The sequence below is a fragment of the Nicrophorus vespilloides genome, unplaced genomic scaffold (genome assembly GCF_001412225.1).
Source record: "Nicrophorus vespilloides isolate i.1.1-1 unplaced genomic scaffold, Nicve_v1.0, whole genome shotgun sequence".
Lineage (NCBI taxonomy): Eukaryota > Metazoa > Arthropoda > Insecta > Coleoptera > Silphidae > Nicrophorus > Nicrophorus vespilloides.
In genome coordinates this window covers 15325-39574 of record NW_017099854.1, presented here as the reverse complement: position 1 = coordinate 39574, position 24250 = coordinate 15325, and the positions used below count along the sequence as shown (strand labels likewise).

Below are 24250 nucleotides of genomic sequence, written 5' to 3'. Positions count from 1 at the left end.
TCTCACAGTGTCAATTGATAGTTTTAAGTATAAATATACTATAATCATACTGAAAACTATCAATTAACACAGGTATATACAGTATTAATTACATAATATATATAATTTGTTCGTTTAACTTTGTACAATTCATAAATATTTTTAGAATTTCTATCTATTTAAAAATAATAACAATTTGATAATTATGAAAATGTTTTAATCCCAAAAAAATGTAAGATATCAGAATTCAACTCAAGTTCTAGCAAATAATTAGAAAAATTGTGTAGAAAATTTGAGTAAATACAAATAATAAGTTATATATAATAAATAATTATCCTATAACAAATATTTGTAACAAAAAATGCATGTAAATAAATAAACATTATAAAATAGAAGTTAAAAATTGTCATGATTTGTTTTGTTAAGATTTATTTATTACTATAAAATGAATCATCAATTGATTCTTAGAAATTAAAGATATATGAAAACATGTGTTGAATATCAGAATTCATCTCAGTGATAAATATTGACGTGCTGAGATCAACAAATTAAGTTTATCGGTTGATGTAACCTTGCGTGTGTGTGCCATGCCGGCTTTCACATTTTAACAACGCAATTAATGCGACCCGTGCTTGATTTGCATAATCAAAAACGACAGCCGACAATGTTCGATTTCATCTAATTCTATTAGTTTTAATCGAAGACAAATTTCCTATCGATGCATGCGTCTATTTTTATATAGAATTGCATAAGCACCCTCGGAACGGCTATCGGAAGACTTTCACCTCACGTTCATATCGCATTGGATATTTCCATAATTAACAAAAGAAATCGCATTCGCTTTCTGTGGACAGATTCGAATCGGGAAAAGTTCTTCCTCGAAACAGGATTATAAAAAAAGTAATTCGTATCGTTGCATAACAGGAAGATGAAAATTATCATCTAGATCGACGTCTGCTTTAACATCAATCTTCAAAAGAAAAAGCGTTAAATGAAAATGAATCATGAAAATTAATATAGGGTTTTGTTGTCTGTCCTAGTGTCAGTCTAAAAAATTAATGTCATTCAATTTTGTGGACAAATATAAATTGAAAATGTCTTCCTCAAAATGGATTAAAAGTAATTATTAACTCTTCCTTCAAACGGATTAATAGTAATTCGGATCGTTGAGCTACAGGAAGATACATTGTGGAAATTATCATTGGATTTGTTGCCTGCTTTAGCGTTTACCTACAAAAAAAATGTGGACATTTAAAAATTGGAAAATTCTTCCTCAAAATGGATTAAAAGTAATTATTGACTCTTTCTTCAAACGGATTAAAAGTAATTCGGATCGATGAGCAACAGGAAGATGAATTGTGGAAATTATCCTTGGGTTTGTTGTCTGCTTTATCGTCTACCTACAAAATAAATCAATTGCGTAGACAAATTGAAATTGGATTTTTTTACTCGAAACGAATTAAAGGAAATCCTGGTTAATCGTTATTATCGTGTTCGTCGTTTGGGTAAGCATCGAACTGAAAAATAAACGTACTGTGATTTTTTGGATTGGAGTTGGAAAACTATTTGTTTCGTAAAGAAGTAAAATAAATTGGGTAGTTGCTCAATAGAAAATCAGTGAAAATCATCGAGTAAATGAATTGTGGCAAATATCATTGGGTTCGTCGCTTGCATTAGCGTCGAACTCTCAGATGCAAGTGCAACGTTTGAGTCGAAAACTGGTTTTGTTATTAATTTTGTTTCGCAATTTCAAATGCATCTTATAGTGGATAGATTTGCACGCGATATAAATAGTTGTAAACGTAATTATTGACACGTCCTTCCTCTGCATCTGGAAGTGGAGGAAATGTAAATACACACGCCGGTCGATTTGTGCGTAGCACGATTTGTTGCGTAAGTGCGTAATTATGAAAATAATTGGCAACGATCGGTATCCGGTTCATTCTACAGATTTAATGTTGTAATAAATGACTGTGTGATTGTGTCTATACATATATAAATGTTGTGCCTGTGTGTGTGTGGATTCGTGCTCGGCCTCACTGTAACGATGTGAGTCTGCTGTGCAGTGATCCTCATTGTGTTGGCCTCCGTTTTTCCATTTGGTAGACCTCTTCCTAGTTCGCATTCACACGGAATATCCCGTGTTTGCATCAACATAACAACAGCAAAATGCCATAATCATTATACAATCCCCGAACCCCTAACACACTAATAACAATCACTGGAAACACTATTCAATAAAATGTTTCTATAAAAAAGTAAAAACAATTGTGTAATTATTTCCTCATTAAAACAAAAAAAAACAATACAATAAGTACTGTTTTACAATACTGTTTTGAATAATATTTCACTTCAATTAAATACAATTAAAATATAATAAAGTTCTTGGTTGAAATTCTTATTTTATCGAAAATTCTTAGACCAATAATTTCAATACTTCACATAGTACGGCTTCTATCAGTACGGATTCATTGTCCGGTTTAAATATTAAAAAAAAAATATTTTTTTATACAAAAATAATCAGTTTTCCCTCTATACAGCCAAGTCTCTTTTTGTCCATTGTTGTATTCAGTTTCTCGATTAGTTAGGTTTCAAACTTTGAACCGATTACCCGGACTATGCGAGGTATTGCTCAATATAAATTCATATCTTCTTTATTTATATTAAAGTCCTTGAATTAATTAATTCTTAAGATTTTTTTCTCTGAATTATTCTATAAATTGTCCGTATATTTTTCTTCCATCATTCTAAAATATTGATAATAAAACTGATATAATTTGGTAAAACAATAAATCTTTCTATTAGACATATTAATTGCAGATGATAAAAATACATGTCAAGTTGATTTTGAATATTTTGTGTTTAAATCAATGAACAAATACATTGTTCTATTTAATTTGTGTATTAAAGTTACTAGATATTTTATGTTTAAAACCTTGAAAATATACATGTTTCATATTTCTACAAACATACCATAATATTGCTTTTGTAAAGCGAATCGGTTTTGCAGAGTTCAATGTAAATTACTCGAGACCGTTACACAACTCCAACCACTTTATGACCTTATGCGAAATTATTGGTAGAGGACTTTCGTCTCGTGTTAAACCTCGCTTCTCGTAATCGTCAGAATAAAAGAAGACAATTTATAATATTCCCATTGGTCTGCAGCAAATCAAAAGACGATAAAGGAACAAGTGCGAATTAAACGTCAATAATTTATGCCCGAGCCGTAGAAAAGGAGTAGAATCCTTGCAAAGAGAATCGTAAACCCATTTTATGCGCAATAAAAACTTAAAAGGATTGTTAACAAAATAAAGTTAAAAAGAAACAAATCCCCTTCGTCTGCAAACGTTCACCATCATTGCACATCTTTACCCTTGTATTCCACTGTAAATTTCAATTAGCCAAATGTCTTAGCTAATTGTTGCAGCAAAATTGTCTTTCGGTCTCCACAATAAATTCACTTCTTCAAATACCTCAAGACGTGAGGCTTGGCTTACAACACAAGAAACGCCCACCGCTAAACAATCTCACAATCCGCAAACCAAGCCTTCTCCAACGAACGGCACAAAACAAACAGAGACTTTCGAAATCTCAAATACAGGAAAGAAAAAGCAAACAACAATATTCGTCGCTCAACATAACAAAAAAGAAGAAGTAATCACAGCATTAGAAATAGTATTCTAATTGCGGCAATTGAAACGTTGCAAATTAGAAAATTCTGCTACGGCCGGCATATGGCGAGTTTAACAGTTGTTCCTCACGTAATACGGAAAAGAAAATTTTGTATCAAAATGTAAATAATTTAGAAACGGATATTAAAATGCCATTTCGATACATAACTTAAAACGGCTCGGTTCACCCGGAATACAAACATACAAGAATTTAAAAAAAAATTAACAGCGTACTTTCGCGCGATTTCAATCGAATTTTAAATGATTTTCGGGGAAAGTTGTGCAAGCCATATCCATTATGGAGGATCCCCGTGAAATTAGGAATACATTTTATGTATGCGGACGTTTGTTACGCAATCGATTTAAGCTGTACATTAATCTCGTTAAATGTAAAATACAGGTAGTGTATAATAAAATACTTCGGAGGATTATAGCTCAGATTACGTTCACGAAGCTTTTGTATGCACACCTACAATCATTATAAATAAGGATTATATCTAATTGAACGAGATGTCTTCTTAAAGTATAACAATTTGCATCACTGAACATTTTCTAACAGATTCAATGTAGTAATATAAATATTTAAAGCATAAGACTGTCAGATTTAAATACATGTGACGAAATAACAAAAATTATTAAATTATTTACAGATTTACAAATATTTGTTTATTCAGTTCAAGTAAACTATCTAAAGGTAATGTGAATGCGGTAAATGCAATAAAATTGCTACTGGAAACGCATTGAAAGAATTATTAGTGAAAGGCTGTACGATTTTCTTTCAATTTTTAATAGAAAGTGTTTGAAATAGTTTCCAAGTTATATTTTTTTGGCTAAAAATTATATAATTTAATTAATGCAACAGCATGAAAAAATATTTAGAAAATATCTTCTCGATTCTCAGCTTGTAAATAATATAATTTTGCTAATTATTATATAATGATAGAAGTATGTCTTTTCTAAAAGTATTTGTAATTTGAGAAAATCCACTATAATAATCAAGCCATGTGACAAGTTGCCTAACTTTCATAAGTTATGAAACATTGATTACCTAATATTAGTAAAAGTGGTCTATTGAAAATAGTAGAATTGAATTGAAAATAAACGATATTACAAGGTTGGTTGATACATCTGACTGAACTTATTGTTTGAAATATAATGTAATAAATTTTAGTTAATGAAATTAGCTCTAATTTTTCTTCTAAATATGAAATATTATGTAAAAAAAAATATAATGTAACAATAGAAGATTCACATAAAAATTAGTAAGAGTTTCTTACTAGAGGCGGTTTGCAATGAGATTTTACTTCACATCATAATTTATATGCTATTTTCTATTAACATCTCCGTTACATGAATATACACTTTTTGTTTGTTGCTTTGGATTTGCGATAAATTAAACGTGCATTAATGTCGAGCCTCTTAATTGGAGTTACGTAACATTCGCACGACACCAAAATCGGTAAATTCAACTTATATACAAAATTTCCAAACGTGAACGGGACTTTTGCACAAAACTTGTGCTCGTAACGATTTTAACAGGCGAAACCAGATCAAACGGCATTTACATCTTGCATTCGCGCACACAGCAACAACAACAACAAAAAATAACGAGCGTTTCCCCGCGTTGCATAATCGAAGAAAAACGAGTAAAGCTTTTCTTCTAACAACAGTTTTGCAATTTCGCCGATTTCAAATTTCATCATTTATTATTGACTCCAGCAAAACAACAACAAAAACTATTGTTACTTTTTAGCATTATTCAATTGGATATAATGATCGTTAATTATTTCTTTTTATAATTGCTTTCCGATTGTTGTTACGTAAAGTCTAAAAAAAATATCATATTCTCCCATGATATTTTTTATATAATAGCTTTTCGATTGTTGTTTCGTAAAGCCTAAAAATTTGCCTTGTTTTCCCATGGTTGAGCATTCTGTAGTTAAACGAGACAGTGAATGCTACTTAAAACGAACGTTGTTTTAGTTGTTGAACGCAACCTACCATAACTAAGTATTTGTTTTAAATGCATACTCAATATATATTAAATTCACATTAACCGGTTCGAAACGAATTTGGAATTTGGCGAGGAACACGGTCAATACAACCTACATGAAAATTACCTAACAATACACACTTTCAATTTCGTGCTACGTAATCGAGTATTTCGTGAATTTACATTTACTGTAATTCGCGAATACCAATTAATACTTGCATTTAATTGAGAAACCAGTTAAATGTACATGTTTTTCGTTTAACGCAGATGTTTACAATCTCAAGGTGTCCCAGCTAGATGCTAATAACTAAATCCACGTATGAAATAAAACGAAGATGATTCCAGCTCGTTTTTGCATATAAATAACGTAAATCTGCAATAAATCCTTTCGAAATTTACCTCATTATTTTTTATAACGTAGAAAATTAAACAAAGATAATTTTACATAGAAATAGCATACATTTTCAATTCTTTAACTATATTTACGTAGAAAAAAAGTAATTTCGTTATTTTGATTCTTTATTATAATGTCCCCATGAAAAACACAACAAAGATGTTTTTTTATAAATAAGTAATGCCAAACGTTCTTTCGTAATTCATCTCATTATTTTGATTCTTTTGTATGTTTTTTAGTAATTAAAAGTCTGGTATTCCAATAAGTGAAAGTGCGTTACAGTTATTACCTTCAGGCTATAATAATTATGTAAATTATTTGATCGTTTCTCGGCACGCTTCAGAATGAAAAATGAGACCTCAATGGGACAAAACTATTAGAAAATAATCGGTTTATTGAAAGCAAATGTATATGAAAAAAAAAACGAATATTTTACGGAAGATGCTTTAACATCCTTATAAAAGTTACGAAAGACGGAAATATTTAAAATTTACGTTTTTTTTAAACATTCTTCTGCGGAGATTAATTAGAAAGTGTTTATCGAGCATAAAATCAAAAAGTGTTAAATTCTTATGTCGTTGCGGAGCCATAATTAATGCAAGAAAGTAAATTCAATTAATTTTCGACGATAATTACTTCATTCTACGAGATTTACTTTTGTTGCTGTTATTTTCTATGAAAAATTAAGGAAATTTACGTGATCAACGACCTGTATGATTATTATGTAAGATTATTTTTATTTTCTGTTAATGTGAGCAAAAGAAATTGGCAGAAACAAAGAGCGTTTAGTTCTGCGCTTTCAATTTCAACAATTTTACGACTGATATAGGTCTATAAAATCCCTTATTGAGTATTGTGTACATTTTTATAGGAATAGGAAAGGAAAAAGAGAGAAAAAAATAGTTAATAACATCGTGTTCGTCGTGTGTATGTGAGTGTGTTTCGAGTTGTGATTGCTTTTTGTTTATATTCGAAGCACGATTGTGCTTGTGTGTGTAAGTGTGTATGTGAGTTCGGAGTAGAGGATAACAAAGTTTTGTTGGTAGGATGTCTGAAGCTGTTAAGGTCCGTTGCGGTAATTGCACAACTACCCACTCACAATTATTATTATGGCTATACTGGCTCGGTTATCCATTATTCTCCTCTTCTCTGGGTCTGGGCCTCAACCGTAGGGTTAATGTTCGCAACATATATATATAATATATACGTACACTCGCTTCGTGAGTTATTACTCTGCCTTTGCCATTGTTGTGACTACTATCGCGTCAGAGCCGACAATCGCAGAACTAGTTATTCCGATTGAAAACAAAGAGTGTACTGTTGACTGGAACACCGAACAAGATGCAATTTCTTTATTAACATCAGCAGTTCTCTCCACAATATTCACATATAATCCCGTTCACGCTTATTTATCAATTTTCACATCGATCTGACTCACATAACGCAAATCGTACACGATTCTAAATACCTTTAATGATATAACTATTTATTACATAAAACCTTATTGTATAGTAACCTATCATTCATATAATTCATCTAATATCAACAAAAATCTACATTCACGTACATTTATTTTACTGTTGATTATTATTTCTATAATCACAGTATTTAAAACTTTGGTATTTCTAATTAATATTTTGGTCACATCACATTTTCATTCGAAGATTCATTCTTTGAATCACGCTGCATTGTAGAATATTTAGTGATAATCAACTTATAGAAATTACATCAGGTTCTAAAAATACCGCAGTAATTAATAAGCTTCAAACAATCAAGATCAATGATCCATAATTACTTATTTTATTATTAAATAAATTAATTTAAGCAGCGTTAGATTATATTTTTAAAATGTATACAATGGAACTTTGCTTAACAAGCACCTCGCATAACGAAGATTTCGCTTAACGAGCAAAATGAATTGTAATAAAAATGACTCGCTTAACGAGCGACGTTTCGCATAACGAGTGACGATAAGAATATAAGTCCCAGATTGCACGCCTGCTACATCATTTTTTAAACTTGTGTACACATATCATGTTTATTTTTGAATTTGTTTCATAATATGAGTAAAAATCTGGAAATTTTGGAACGGATTAAACTCGTTAAGCGATGTTCCACTGTATATGTAAAACTATAAATTAACTTCTTAAGAAAAGTGGAACTTAATTTCTGGATAAACTATAACATTTTTTTTTATTTCATTATTTCCAATAAATCAAACAATATTCAATTAGTTTCTTCAAATTAAAATAATATGTTTTTCAAGTTTTCAGTCTTACAATTAATTAATAAAAATATACCAAAATTGGCAATTATAGAAGTAATACAGCCAAACATGTTTACTTTGTTATTTTTCAATAACAAATTTCACTGTTCAAATGTTACACCTCATTACTTGATTGTATAGAATGAAAAAGTGCAAAATTTAATAATTTGTGTACTATTTTTTTACAATTTATTTATATTTTGTCAATTAAAATTTAGTTTTTTTTTCTTGGATTAAATAATTTTATAATATTTATTGATCAATTAATTCGTATACATATAATTTTGCTATAATAACAAACGATAAACAATATATTAAGAGTTGGAACTTACTATCTGGATAAGTGTGATACCACTAAATATTAGAAAGTAATGCGCATTGTATCTGTACAGTTATAATAATTAGGGTAATCAAATGGAATACACAATTGTTACCTTTCACTTTTATTATCGATTTTATTATTACCTTCGCATACGATTATTGAGAAAATTTCTTCTGTTCATCATCGAATCATATTATTAAAAACAGTTTATCATTTAATTTAATGAGATCTGCAATATATAAAGAAAAACAATGATAATATTTAAATGAAGTTTCGAATATTATAATTGAATGGATTCCGTAAGAAAGCAATTGTATTTAATCTCATTAAAAACGGCACGAAAGTTAGCAAACTCATTAGTAAAAAGACGAGATCTCTTATATTGAAATATCAAGAGACAATTGCAAGATGGAAAGTGTTCCATTTGCAAAATAATATTCGAAAGACGTCATTTCGTTCGTTTTCTTCGAGGAAAAACATCGTGTTTATTCTTATATTCGGTTTGGAATTCCGCGAAATAAACACATCTTTTTACCTGTGGTGACTCAGCCTAGATTTAAAAAAATATTTGCGCAGACAAATCCGTGTGAGTCACATTTAATTTTAAACTAATGGAAACTACTTAGGTTTTGCGGTCATCGGACGAACGAGATTAATTGAATGGAATAATCTCCTTTCGTTTTTAGAGCGCTTAATTATAGTTTGATTAAATTGTTAATAGCAATTAAGCAGCAATTAACGTTATCGTACAAGTGACACTTTAATGACGAGGAATATTTTGTATTGTACTCAAAGTTGTTGCTGTGATGTAAGAGTTTGGAGAGGAGCGCGCTTCGGAATTTATATTTTTATTTTTGTAACGCTTAATTTCATCATTGTTTTTTCGCACCTATTGTACACGGTGCATAAACTTATTGCCTAGTTCGTGGATTTGAATGATAAATGACTGATGAAATTGCCGGTACATCGCGTTTACGAATGGAATTTCAATGAACGGTTGCAGTGGATTTCCTAAGATATATTATTTTAATTGCCCCCTAAGGAATACATTGGAAAGTCCTGCCTCGAAGATTATTATGTTGTAAACGACAGAACGAAGCAAATTGTCATCTCAAAATGAAAATTATGCGGTTGTTATTATATTAGTAAGCACAAAACAATTTATTTGTCTTATTTAAGTAACCGAAATTTCTGACGTGTTGCATTGTTATGCGACTCGGATGAATTGCAAATAAAGCAATAGGAAATTGGATATCGGCATTGCAAAGGACGTTTCAAGGATTTATAGCAAATTTCTATTAAATCACTTTCTACTATAAATAAATTGCGGAAACAAATACCAATAGGATTTCCATAAATAACTTATTTTCCAATTACTAAAATATTTAATTATTTCATTACACAAAGGGCTAATTATTATCAAGATATGACGAATGTAATTGATAATTCTATATATTCATAACTGCGGGTCATTATGTTATCTCTACATACGCGCACGGAATTGATTTTTAAGGAAGCAAATTGTGCAAATTATTCTCATTTTAAATAACTTTTGATTAATTGCTAATATTATCAAAGAAAAACGCACGTATCTACTATCAATTAACTATTTGTTTTTCTTTTGTATTTTTATCTGCATGCGGGTTCAACGCTTTATAATGGTGTTGATAGCAAAGCTACGTTAAATCGTAATGATGATTCATTAATAAATCAATAATTTTCTGACGATTTTATTATTGAAATTATTCTTACGGGTAAATACGTTTGGAATTATGAGTTGGATAAACCCAAACGGCGATTTATATAGATACGAATCCGCGTGTTACTGGATCATTTGCTGTCCGATTATTGTGTTTCAATCAGCGATCACATTTAGAAATTTCCAATTGAACGACTCCTCGGGTGAAGAGTGAAATAAAACCCGTTCGCCTTGGCTCCATCTGCAAAAACCAAACAACGAAAGGAACAGAAAACCGTTTGTAAATGTACGTGTACATGCATAATTATGAAAGCCACGGACTGCAGTTCCTTAAAATTTCCAAGCGATTGTATTCACTTGTCTCTCTCACGTGTAATTATGAATCGTGCCTTACTACATCGAAAAATTAGGAAAACAGCATTCAAAGAGACGACAGTAGATCCGACTATTCGAAAATGCAGATTTGCAATGCACGGAAAGATCAACCACTTCCTAAAGTAGTTTCGAAACAAGGACGAACGTTTGCTAAATTCCAAAAAGAACGTGATTATTATGGTTTGGTTTGTTTTATAATGATTTCAAAGTACATGTAAATAAAACAATGTTTAGAAACGAAAACGTGTGTTACAATAAAGTTTTGCTAAGTGAGATTTTTCTTTTTTTTTGTAGAAAATGGATGCTGACAGCAGTTACGGTGGGAGCGATACGGCTCAGGATTCGACGTCCGGCATTGATAACAACTCTTCGATCGAAACGAGCCACGAGAATTCCCCACACGAGGATCCGACTTCTCAATCAGCGAAAACCGGAGATAATCAGTTTTATCATAAAAACGAAATTACTCTGCCGGTGAACTACGATGAGAAGCCGGAGAAGAGTCCGAAACTGCCTCATTACAAGTCGACGGCGAACCTGAACATAAACGAAAGCCTCGAAAACCATAGTAATTTAGAGGAGCTCAACAAGAAGTACAACAGTACCAGTTTCTTGAACGCGACTACACCTAAGACTACCAAGAAATTAGGTGTAGATAATCCGGCTTTCCACCAAGACGAGGAGAAGCACCCGAACGGCGATTTGAACAACGCCACCAATTTTACATCACCGACCAAAGGCGACGACCAAATGGCTGAAGCTGTTAACCTGGAGTTGATCAATCTGAAACCGAGCAATGGGAAGGACGTCACCGGACCGTACGAGAACGGTGTTAATAGTATACCAGTGAAAAAGGAGACGGATGTTGAAATAGGAAATCCCTACGACGAGTACTTCGTCCCGGTCAACGAGCATCGAAAGTACATGAGGTAGGTGGATCAAATCGAATCGTAAAACAAAACCCGATGATTGCTGTAAAAAATGCAATCTTTGTGGGCCAATTGAATTGTCTTGTAGTAAAGCAATTAGGCGCGGACCGATTGTTCTTATAATTTTATTATTTTTTTGGGACCAGTTCCACCAGAAAGGGTAGAAATAGCGTGACATTCGCCGAGTCAGTCGCAACAGCTGGAATTGACGACTTCGGTTTGTCAGTGACGAATCCAGAGCGCGGAATTTTAGAATACCCCGCATGGTTAACAGCTTTAGAAAGGACACGGTACATATACCAACATTCTTTCATAAATGCCATATTATTATTTTTTTTGTTGTATCATTTAAGAATCAAAGAAAAGAATCGCCTAATTTGCCACAAATTGTTTTCGTGCGCTTTAATAATCATGGTATAAAGATGGCTTGAATGGGTGTTGGTATAATGCCTGGTGCTCACCTTGCTTTATTTTTATTTTTTTGGATTATCTCTTGTTTTACATCAAACGTATCATTCCGATTCAAATAAATACAAAACGAAATAGAACCATGCACTATTCAGTATCTATTTTCTAGAGGAGAGAAGCTGTACATTACGATGGACAAAAGAAACAAAAAGAAGAGGAACAAGTGCCTCTGCTGGGGAATCTGCTTGTCCATCGTTGCGGCTTTAGTCGTTGTTGGAATCTTAGTTGCTAGTAAGTATCACTAATTATGATTTTAATTATTTTAAAGAACTAACAATGGTGGCCCAGTTCCAGTAAACGCCCTGCAAATATCGTTTCAAGGAAAACGAGCGGAGCGCTTACACTTTTTCTTTTACATGCAGTCTCAAAAATATTACATCACTTTTACCTTTTATTCATTCAATGCGAAACCGATCGTAGGCGAATTCGCAGATGCAATCATTCTATTAATTTCTTCAATCTTTGCCATTGGAATTCACAAGAGGTCAACGGGTTAAAGACACTTTGAGATGACTCAGTTTCCTGGTCTTTCTTAGTATTGGTACATACAACATTGCATACGTTGAAATATTAATGCGACAAAGATTATATGGAATTTGAAGAAATTCCACTAAATATTATAATATAAATTAAATATTTCAATATTTTTAGCTGGAATGATTGGTAGCAACGATGCCCAACCTATTACCGAAATCAGTGCACGACAATTTAGCGACTCAACGAAACCGATCAAATCAGCTGGAGGATTATTTGGAGTTGGAGATGATGAAAAACCATATACACCAGGACCCTCTAGCAGCACTTTACCAACGAACATAGCGACAGACACGACCATGATACAAGGTATTTCAAACAATGAAATAGTAAAGAACCATTATTTTAAACTTACTCTCTGCTATTTTAGTTCCAAGGGCATTAGAAGGACAACTTGTTATAGATAATCTTCAGTTCCAACCTGAACTTGCTTATGCGAATAGCTCTGAATTCAGAGAAATGGCTGCAATTTTAGAAAATCAAATTAAAAATAGTCTTTTTCCAAGAGATTCCGATTCTTCCAACATTGAAGTAAAAGTTTTAGAATTTATGTAAGTAAATTAATTAATATATTAGTTGTTAACTAATTTAATTATGGTTCTCATTATAATTTATAGGCCTGGCAGCATTGTTGTGAGGTACAGAATTGGATGGACTTTTAACGAAGATGGACAAAACAATAGAGACCCAATTGATCCAAAGAGTTTGAAGAACAAATTTACACAAATGCTGTTTAAAAATTCCGGTTTCATGGATAAGTACAGGATAGCGGAAAAGACTATTGTTGCAGATAAAATAATTGATATGTGCAAAATCGATAATAACGGATGCGAGAACTCATGCATGTTCGATTACAACAGAATGGACTTTGTTTGTGGATGTCCAGAGGGCCATAATTTAGATATTGATGGAAAGAAATGCGTGCAAATGGTGGAAACCCATGATCACTATGATCATGATGAACATCACAATCATCATCACGACCACAATCATCATCATATGCATGAAGTTGTAACAACTCAAGAACCAATGGAAGAAGATGTTACCGATGTCGATTTTACTGCCCATCTGCATGAAATTCATTCACACCCGGAACCATCCACTGAAGAACCCGAACCTGAACCAAAATCTGAGCCTGAGCCGGAACCAACTTCTGAACCGGAACCTAAATCTGAACCTGAACCAGAACCCAAATCTGAACCTGAGAACCCAAATCTGAACCTGAACCAGAACCTAATCTGAACCTGAACCAGAACCTAAATCTGAACCTGAACCAGAACCCAAATCTGAGCCTAGAACCAGAACCTACATCTGAACCTGAACCAGAACCTAAATCTGAACCTGAACCAGAACCCAAATCTGAACCTGAACCAGAACCTACATCTGAACCTGAATCAGAACCCAAATCTGAGCCAGAACCAGAACCTACCTCTGAACCTGAACCAGAAGCTACATCTGAACCAGAACCTAAATCAGAACCTGAACCTGAGCCCAAATCTGAGCCAGAACCTGGAGTAATTGTTGAAGAAGAATCTACTCCGGAACCGGAACCTCAATCGAATCAAGAACAAGACTTCGTCCACAAAGAAAACTTGGAATCTGAGCATCATCTTTATGTAGAAAAAGAATATACGACAGAACCGGAACCTGAACCTGAATCAACACCAGAACCAGAACCGGAATCAACTCATGAACCAAAATCCGAACCGGAACCAGAACCAGAGTCAGCAACTGAACATATACCTATTTCCGAACCAGAACCTGAAACTACCACTGAACCAAAATCAGAACCCATGCCCGAATCAGTATTAACCCATGAACACGTATATGGATTGGAAAAACAACTGGAGATTAGTACAGAACCTGATTCTACGGCGGAACCTGAGCCAACTCCCGAACCTAAATCTGAACCAGAACCAGAATCCAATCATTTAAATGAAGCAGAAATTACTGCAGAAGCTGAACCAACACCAGAACCCAATGCAGAACCACAACCAGAACAAAAGAATGAAACTGAACCAACGCCAGAACCAAATTCTCACTCAGAATTAAACAAACATGCATCCATTGTAGAATTACCAACAACTACAGAGCACATAACTACAATGATACCTCATTCTGATGAACAAGAAGTAGTACCAACTGCTGAACCGGAACCAATCTCGGAACCCACCTCCGTACCAGAACCGACCTCCGAACCAGAACCAACCTCTGAACCAGAACCAACACCGGAGCCGAGCCTGGAAGTAGTGCCAAAGACTGAACAAATTCTCATTGCAGAGCCGAAACATGAATCAACTGAAGAACCAAAACCAGAACAAATGATGACAACTATGGAACCAGAATCAGAACCAGTGCCAACTGCTGAACCAAAACCAGAACCAGAACTTAACATAAACATTGAAAATTCTACTGAATTGAAGATCGTAAACAATATTATAGTGCATCCAGAAACGACGCCAACATCCAACATGAAAAACGAAGATGAAAAGCATCAAACTACAATTAATACAATTTCTCATGAAAATATAGTTTTCGAGACTACCACCATGCAACATGATCAATCTCCAAGGCAAAGTAAATTAAACGATGACTCAGAAGATCTTGAAATTGTAACTGAAAAAGATATTAAGGACATGTCAAATATTGTTCCTCTGGAACATCATAAAGAAACCAATGAAATAGAAACTACAATTCGCTCTGATGAAGATTCAACAACAGATAGCACAACTGAAATTAAACCTAAATCATCTGAAATGGAAGCAAGTACGGATAATAAAATTGAAATGACCACAACTATGAATATTGAAACCACGCCAATGCCTGAAGTTAATTCAAATTTGGAACATGAATTGAATGTAATTAACAAAATTTCAACAACGGAGAAAGATTTTGTTGTAACTACATTTTTCCCAGAAACGACAAATGCAATTAATAGCGAAGAACACGTAGATTCAGACAATAAGCTTATTTCTGTAGAACAAACTGAAACAACTATTATTCCAGAAATCATGGACCATCCTGAAACTACAATAATACCTTCCACAGAGAAAACTATTGTTACAACAACTATGGGAAAGTCTGTAGAACATGTGGAGACTACAATGATTCCAATTATGAAAATGCATAATGAATCGGTTATGGTCAAGTCTGAGAATGATTCAGAAATAATTATAAAAACTGAAGAAATTGTGATTACTACTTCGATGCCAATTATGGAAGAACATGTAGAAACTACAGATTCAATGCAAACAGAAACTGTTATGCCAAAAACTGAAGTCGTTTTGGAAACAACTATGATGCCTGTAATCTTAGAAAATAATGAGCAAAATGGAATTACTGTAGAAAATGAAACTTCGTCTCTTATAGAATCGTCAACGAATTCTGATAATTTTGTGAATGTAATGACTATGACTACTCAGGATTCTGTAGTCGAAAATGTAGATAATACCAATATCGAAATGAAACCAACAACGATTGAACCAGTAACAGTTACTGAATTTTTACATAAAATACCTGTCATCGTAAGTGAAGAACACGATCATATCGATACGGAACAATACAATGAAGTATCACACACTGCAAATAGTTTCGAAGTAACTACAAAAATGCCAAAAGATGATGCCACTGAAATGATTAATGAAACATCGACAGAATCTAAACTTAACATAACAGAATCTCATCAACAATTGCTGTTGACTGAACCCACTGAAAACACCAATCATTTAGAAATTATGTCCCCGTTCTTACCAGAAATTGAAAACGATACTTTGGTCAATATTCTGCACACCGGTGAATCTTACCACGAACATAAAGAGGAAAATCACGATGAAATTGTTACAAGGTCTCCAAGATTAGATGACGATCAAATGAATACCACAAATCCACTCGACACACAATCAATGGATTCTGTTATTACAATGAAAACGGATATGCATTTAGAAACGACACTGAAACCAAATGATTCTGACGTAGGTAATACTTTACAACCAAAGGAAATTATGGTCGCAAAATCAGAAGATTCCACTCTAAGCCCAGATATATTGAACAATGTACATAGTAACAGTTTCTTTGGAGATTTAGACCGAAAACCAATTATCGAAGAGGTTATTTCAACAACCAATAAAAATCAATTTAAAGAAGTTTTCTCTAGCACCGAAGATTTAATTGCCATGGAAACAACAACTTATGGGATTAAGGAGCAACCGAAAGTTGAAATTAACGATTTTGAGGAAGGTGCAAAAATAAACGCTGAAATTATACATACTGTGACTGAAACTGTAAATGTAGTAAACGAAGAGGCTAAGATTGAACAATCAACTAAATCGCATCAATATGAAGTATTTGAGGTTGCGTCGGAGCCTTCGACTGAAGCAACTCTACTGCTCAAGAAAGTAACCCAAAGTACTATAGAATCTACGAGTGTGCCTGAAGAATTATTGCAAGATAAATTGCTGATCGATGATAAAGATGAATCCTACTTATCCGTAATTCCTCTACCTGCAAAAGAAGAAGAACCTTCCAAGATGGATAAGAAGAGACACGACGATGATTTTAACAAATTGGAGAGGACGGAATCTTTAAACGATATAACCAGAGATCTTCAGATTGAAGAAAAAATCAATCACGGAGAAAATGAATTGAAGACTGTAGCATCGACCGAAGCGTTACCAGTTAGTGAAGAAACCACAGACGAAATTAATACAAAGATTAATTATGATAAAGCTAATAAGAAGTCGACGTTCCCAGATAAAAAGAAGAATAAGGTTGAAAAATTTGATGCTGTCAAACCTGTGACTGAAGGATTTAGTTTAGGAGGATTTTCGAGATGCGCAACCGGACAATTCCAATGTATCAACGGAACATCACTGAAGGATGGTAGCTATTGTATCCCAAGAAACGATCGTTGCGATTCTGTTGATGACTGTTCAGATGCTTCAGATGAAGAAGGATGTATTGCTGAAGGATGCCCAGATAATTTTCAAGTAAGTCGTATAATTAATGATTTTATTAAATATTTATTAATTATGGTTATTAATTTTGCAGTGTACAAGCGGTCAATGTTTGAAACGCGATTTAGTCTGTGACGGTATACTTAATTGCAACGATGGAAGCGATGAAATGAATTGCGACTCATGGAAATGCAGCTTCGATGAATTCTCGTGCGAGGATTCTCAAAGGTGTATTCCGTTGTCCTGGAAATGCGATGGGAAAGCCCAGTGTCCAGGTGGTAGCGATGAAAAGAACTGTCATCAGCAAGAATGTGGAAATGACGAGTTTCATTGCATCGAACAGAACACCTGCATTCCAGCCACATGGAGATGCGACGGTAAAGCTGACTGTGGTAACGACGAAGACGAAAAACTCTGTGGTATGTTATAATAAACCACAAGCAAGAGATTACAATTTACATTCATGCAATTTTCAGAGTGCGGAATTGATCAATTCAAATGCTCAATGGGCGGTGGATGTATTCAATTAGATCAAAGGTGTGATGGCATCGAACAGTGTGCCGATAATTCTGATGAATGGAATTGCATGAGAACCGAAAATTTGCAGACATTATCCAACACGCATAATTTAGAGGTAAATTATTTTAAATATAGTGATTTATTTAATAGTATGTTAATTCATTTATTCTTTAGATTTTCACTTCAAACAAAACTTGGTATCCAGTTTGCAGTGATAACTGGAATAACACTTACTCCAACATGGTTTGTCAAAATTTGGGTTTCGCTGCTTCCACGCATACAGAATTTATTCCGTCCACCGATTCAGAAAAATACTATAAACTGAAAGAATCTCCGGCATTCGGAGCTAGTATCATCAAGCAACTTGATATTGTTTCAGACAAGTGCGAAAGCTTAGTTTCTATAACTTGTCAGGAATTCAGTAAGTTTGACATTCAAGTGAGTTAATTTAAAATTTTAACATTAAAATCGTAGCTTGCGGAAGTCATTCGACTTTGGACATTCAATCGGCCAGGATTATCGGAGGAAGTAGTTCCACTACATCCCAATGGACCAGTGTTGCACTCCTCTACAACAAGAAATACAACATCAAGTGTACTGCAAGTATTATTGCAACAAAATGGGTCATTGCTAGTTACTCTTGCATTGCCAATATTAAACCACATACCACGAGCACCAATCCAGGAGATTGGACTTTGTATGCAGGTGGCACCAAATTCTTCAATAATGCCGGAAATAGCACGACTCAAGCTAGAAATATCAAGAGGATCATTTCTCATCCACAGGTAATTAATTGATAAATTTATGCTTAAACAATTTTATTGATTTATTGGATATTTCAGGCTAAATATGCACAATTTGAATACATCAACGACGCCGTTTTGGCAGAGCTCACTGAACCTCTGATTCCTGGTAGAAACGTCAGCGCTATTTGCCTTCCAGATCAAGGAATTGAAGATAGACAGCTATGCGTGACTGCAGGCTGGGGAGTTAATAAACCAGGAGGTAATATATAAAATTTAAAAATATCTTAGGAAGATGTTAAATGCTGGATTCAATTCTAGAGCCTAATGTGCAACGGTACCTCAACTACTTGCCAGTTCCTACCATAGAAATGTCTGAATGCAACTCAACCAAACATTACAATGGGCATCTTACGAAGGATAAAATTTGCGCCGGATACACTAGCTCAGAGAAAACTCCATGTTATGTAAGAAATACCAATTTTTAATTGACAGAGCAATCAATAATCATCTTTGTTTTTATTATTTAGAATGACGAAGGATCACCACTGATGTGTTTCTCTGAACCTACAAGCAGCTGGGAGCTGCAAGGTATTCTGAGCCATCACGGAAACTGCGGCAGGAGCCGTCACCCATCGATTTACACCTCGATAAATACTGATATCAGGCGATGGATCCTGAATACAATAGGTGGCGAAATAATTCGACGTAACAGCGCGTAATCTAGAGATAAGTTATGTAAAAAAAAGTATTTGGTATGTTGCGCTTAATCCTAGATAGTATAGGGCTAAAAAAAAATGAAAGTTAGAACAGACTGAAATTCAATATCTTGAGAGGAAAGTGATATTTCCGATTTACCTTATTGATTCATTCTATAGTATCTAGGATTAATAAACAAAACAAAAAAAGCACACTAAACGAACGAAACAAAATATTAGGTACCTTAAGTCAATGGAGGAGGAGGTAAAAATCCACGAAACTGTCTGTGTATATTCCGAGACTTCCTCGTTTTTATTCTTTATTGTATACCAATTGATTGATGTGTGTAGAGTGTAAATATTGTATATGTATTTTATAAGAAATGCATTTTTTTATATATATATAAATATATTCCTGTTAAATTTATTCAATTTATAAATATAGTAGTCTTTAAGATATTTAGTATTTGCGAAAGGCCACTTGACACGGAGCCAAATGAATCTGTGCAATCGACCGAGTTTCAAACAAAAAAAAGAAACTTTCACCAACCAACCAACCGAAATTCCATCAATTGCACAAATCACTCCGTGCGAAGCGCCCTTACAGCTCCGTCCAATCGATTCTTCTTCTTTTTTTTTAATATTACCGCTAGTCACGAATAATAAGGAAAAATATATGAGAAATAAATAAAAAAAAAATATATACAAACCATTTATTTTTTAATGAACGTTAAATTTCGTAATGTAATTGTGCCAATAACGCATAGAATAAATGATTAAATGAACAGACACACACAAAACATAAATAAATAAATAAACATACACACAACTAGGTGACGGTTCGCGAACAAAAGTTTAAAACAAACAAAAACATTTCATATTATATTGTACATATTTTATATAACTAGAAAAAAAAACATATTATTTCCTTGATTTTAAGTTACAACTTTGTTAAATATTTATTTTATTGTTTAATTGATACCCCCCAAACATTAACGAAACTCATTTTATATATATATATGTATGTAATTAAAATTTAAAACAAAAATATTCAATTTTGTTTCATTGTCGTGTAATAATTTGTATAATCTATCTATGATAATACATATTTTAATAACTTACTGATTTATTCTTTATTTTTGTCTTCCTTACTGTAACCCAATTTCATATTAGTAAAATATTTATTTTAAATCAAATTGTGTTGATATAAACTACATTTTTTTTTATAATTAGAACAGTTGCTTCATAAAAGTGTTAAGTTTAAAAAAATCAAGTATTTAATCTTAATTAGTATCATTTGTAAACAATTTCTTAGTAGTAATAGTATTTGTTCTAACTTTTTTATAGATTAATCTTCAATAATTGTACTATAAATGTAACCCAAATCTGGTTTCAATTACTGGACTAAAAAGGTTTCAATCTATATAGTATATTAACATACATATAATGTCTGATTAGTTTTAATTTGTTAACATTTTTGTTTGCATCTAATTAATAAATGTACGTATAATATTCGGTTAAATAAGTACTGGATGTTTTACATCTTTCAAAGTTAAGTATTTTTTTATATTTTAGATGGGTGATATATTAATATACAAAGGAATAGTATTCAATAAGAAACGAAATATATAGATCAATAGGTTTTAGAGAATAATCCTATTCACATCATTAGGTATTACTACTATTATTTAAGATAATCAACACAATAAATATTCAACTAATGTTTTTACGTAGCATTGAACGTTTAGAAATAACCATTGGAAAGTATTACTATTGCAAACTTTATTGCGTTACAATTCGGTTTATTTATAAAAATGAACTACACATTAACATCTCATTTTAAATTTAAAGATTTGAAAAATATTAGATCGATTTTATGCAAATTATTCTTAATTTTAAAGTATAGAATAAACATACTATTAAACGTTAAAAAATAATCAATAAAAATTATACTACGTATACCTTTTAAAAGAAACTGTGATCTTGCATCTTACTTATGTAGTTGAGAAATTAATATGCTATTGATATAAATCGAGTCCGCTTTGATCACTCGATCAATTAATATTCTATCGAAGTAATCCACGGTTTCAAGGCCTGAAAGCAATATATATATATAAGAAGTCCCCAAAAGTGAAGCTACAATATTGAAGACGACGAAACCGAAGATGTGTTTTATAAAAGGCGTACTTTTTCTGATATTTCTATCGCACGCAACAGCAGTAATACGTAAGTTAATCTTTGCTACAAGGATGTGCATCTGTGGCATTGACATGCAAAAGAAAATAATAATGATTTAAGCAGGTTTTTCCGTTGCGAATAATTGCTTATCGTTGACATCTAGATAACTTTCGTAGTAATTCAATGCGTATTCCAATTTCAGCCAATTATATTCACGTCTGCGAAGCTAACGATCCAGAGATTTCAAAATGTATAGTTAAAGTTATAAACGAGATCAAACCGAAGCTGCGAGGCGGCATTCCCGAACTGGATGTACCGGCAATGGAACCTCTGCATTTGGACGCGATTCGGCTAAGAAGAGGAGTTCAATCTAATATTACCGATTTGAAGGTTTTTGGAGCTTCAAGTTTCCAAATCCTCGAATTAAAGTAAGTTTTTTTTGACTTAAAGTAAATATAATGAAATATTGAGTTAAGGTTGTTTCAAATACAGGAAAAGCTCGCATAGTGCAGGTTATCAATATCCCGTACTGTATAAAACCGCACTAGATTTAGAGTTTCAAACAATCTATTAAAATTTAGTTTGTTTTGAAATTTTCAAATCCGCACTATGCGAGGTATTCACAATTTAAATTAGTAATAGTTAAAAAAAAATTAATATATTACAAATTTCTTTAGATGTTTGCAATGTTTACTTTTTTTATTCTAGAGCGCATATTCCATCGAATACGTTCACTTTCAAATTGAAGATTCCCAGGCTAGAATTCGGCGGAAAATATGAACTTAACATGAACCTACTCTTCATTACTTTGCAAGGAAACGGCCCAATCTACGGAAACTTCAGTAAGATAAACATAAAGTAATTAAACTTAAAAAAATAACTAAATACTTTTATTTTACACAGCTGATTACGCAGTAGACGTGTTCATGAAGGGAAACAAAATTATGCAAAACGGAGAGGAATATCTAAAATTCGATAAAATGAAATTGAACGTCCGTTTGGGGGCGGCCCAATTGCGTTTGGAAAACTTATTCAACGGAGATAAGTTTCTCGGCGACGCTACGAACGCAATAGTCAACGATAACATTGACATATTCATCAACGAAATAAAGCCGTCGTTGGAAAACGCACTTTCCGAGAAATTGACAGACATAGCCAATAGGATAACATTGAGGTTTACCTATAAAGAGCTATTCTTATGAGCAACGATGATTCAAATCGTTGCATATTTAATTATCTGTGATTCTCAAATTGTCCGTCATGCATTTTTATTGAACAAATACGAAGTGCGGAAGAAACTCATCTATAATTGATTTTTTTAACGCACGGAAAACCCGGCGTTCGTATAAGGAAATTAACTCGACAAATAGTGAAGTGTGATTGCTGCGGTTTCTGCATAAATGAATACACTAATTATAGATGCTGGACATGTTTCGTAATTATGCAATGTTTATCTTCATTATTGCGCAACGAAATAACGAAATAAAAATAACTTGTATCTCTGTTTTATATTATCAATATGTAAATAGTTTTAACAATAATTTAAGAAATTTTGTATGCTTCTTTATATTGAATATATTATAAATGGAAATGTTAAAAAGTTGTCTGGTTTGAAACATTCTAATGAATTTTATGGTAATAATTCAGGTTATTTTGTATTTGATGAAAAGTTAAAAACAACTATTATTCATTTATGTGATTCAATCATCATTGACATAAAAATTATTTTGTATATTTACTTTTGATATTAGATGCTCCATAATACACAAAAAATAGGAAGTTATTTGTAGTTTTTTAACATAAACAAAGGTTTTAATAATAATTTTTATTATAAAATTAAATAGTTTTAGTTATTTCTATTCCTCACTTTAGTAAACAAAACATACATTGTAAACGTACGATATAATTATTATTCTAGTGCATGTTCAGAACCAATCAGGTAATAAACTTTGTCTACTGCAAAGAATTATTGTGATCTTTTTGGTATTCATCGAGTGTACAAAGTGTTAACCTTGATATAGTAATTTTACTAACGATAATCGCCTAAGGATATAACTAAATTCAATACAAACTTATACAACAAATTAGAAAAAGACAAAAAAAATATTGACCAGTTAAACTTGGCAATTAAAAAAAACTTGTCCGAAGTTCCAAAGGTTCACGTTTTTCCATTATTTAATTTAGTCTCACATTTCTGCTAATAAATTATAACTAGTTTTAATTATTCTTGATTTCAATAAAATTTCCAAACACATATTGTATATAATTATAAAAAAAAAACATGTAAATCAACCCTAAATTACTTTATATAACCTTGCACAAATTACTTATAAAAATCCATCATGAAATTATTAATGTTTATTTACTTTTATTTGGCTGACTCCAATGATAATTTGGTTCCTCTATGTTTAAATCTTAAGGTCATATTAATTTCTCATTCTTTGTGTTTCTTTCCTGCATTTGTTTGCTTCTTTTTTTGCTTCCTTTTTCTAAACACAAATAAAGGCAGTTCCATCATTATTTACAA

The 24250-nt window shown here is 32.5% G+C and overlaps 2 protein-coding genes across 2 annotated transcripts in view; both read left to right on the top strand.

Annotated features, from left to right (window-relative positions):
- Window positions 1-19645, top strand: part of LOC108565820 (titin-like) — a 35405-nt gene extending 15760 nt beyond the window's left edge. Inside the window, exons 3-16 of the mRNA XM_017925466.1 lie at window positions 10997-11631; window positions 11778-11921; window positions 12209-12330; window positions 12751-12942; window positions 13004-13184; window positions 13251-13842; window positions 13875-17618; window positions 17680-18004; window positions 18062-18219; window positions 18279-18525; window positions 18579-18889; window positions 18947-19109; window positions 19169-19314; window positions 19378-19645. Of these exons, the coding sequence (XP_017780955.1) occupies window positions 11000-11631; window positions 11778-11921; window positions 12209-12330; window positions 12751-12942; window positions 13004-13184; window positions 13251-13842; window positions 13875-17618; window positions 17680-18004; window positions 18062-18219; window positions 18279-18525; window positions 18579-18889; window positions 18947-19109; window positions 19169-19314; window positions 19378-19569 (7149 nt within the window). The 5' untranslated portion in view covers window positions 10997-10999 and the 3' untranslated portion in view covers window positions 19570-19645. The remainder of the gene's footprint in view (window positions 1-10996; window positions 11632-11777; window positions 11922-12208; window positions 12331-12750; window positions 12943-13003; window positions 13185-13250; window positions 13843-13874; window positions 17619-17679; window positions 18005-18061; window positions 18220-18278; window positions 18526-18578; window positions 18890-18946; window positions 19110-19168; window positions 19315-19377) is intronic.
- Window positions 19646-21669: 2024 nt separating this feature from the next.
- On the top strand, window positions 21670-23215 carry LOC108565829 (protein takeout-like). Its single transcript, XM_017925475.1, has 4 exons — window positions 21670-21771; window positions 21926-22151; window positions 22432-22565; window positions 22627-23215. The coding sequence occupies exons 1-4, from the start codon at window positions 21711-21713 to the stop codon at window positions 22923-22925; spliced, it is 720 nt and encodes a 239-aa protein (XP_017780964.1). The 5' UTR covers window positions 21670-21710; the 3' UTR covers window positions 22926-23215.
- The last annotated feature ends 1035 nt before the right edge of the window (window positions 23216-24250 follow it).

Coding starts and splice junctions, on each gene's coding strand:
- LOC108565829 (XM_017925475.1), top strand. CDS start 21,711: ATGTGTTTTATAAAAGGCGTACTTTTTCTGATATTTCTATCGCACGCA. Junction 22,152..22,431: donor TTCCAAATCCTCGAATTAAA/GTAAGTTTTTTT, acceptor TTTTTATTCTAG/AGCGCATATTCCATCGAATA. Junction 22,566..22,626: donor CCCAATCTACGGAAACTTCA/GTAAGATAAACA, acceptor TATTTTACACAG/CTGATTACGCAGTAGACGTG.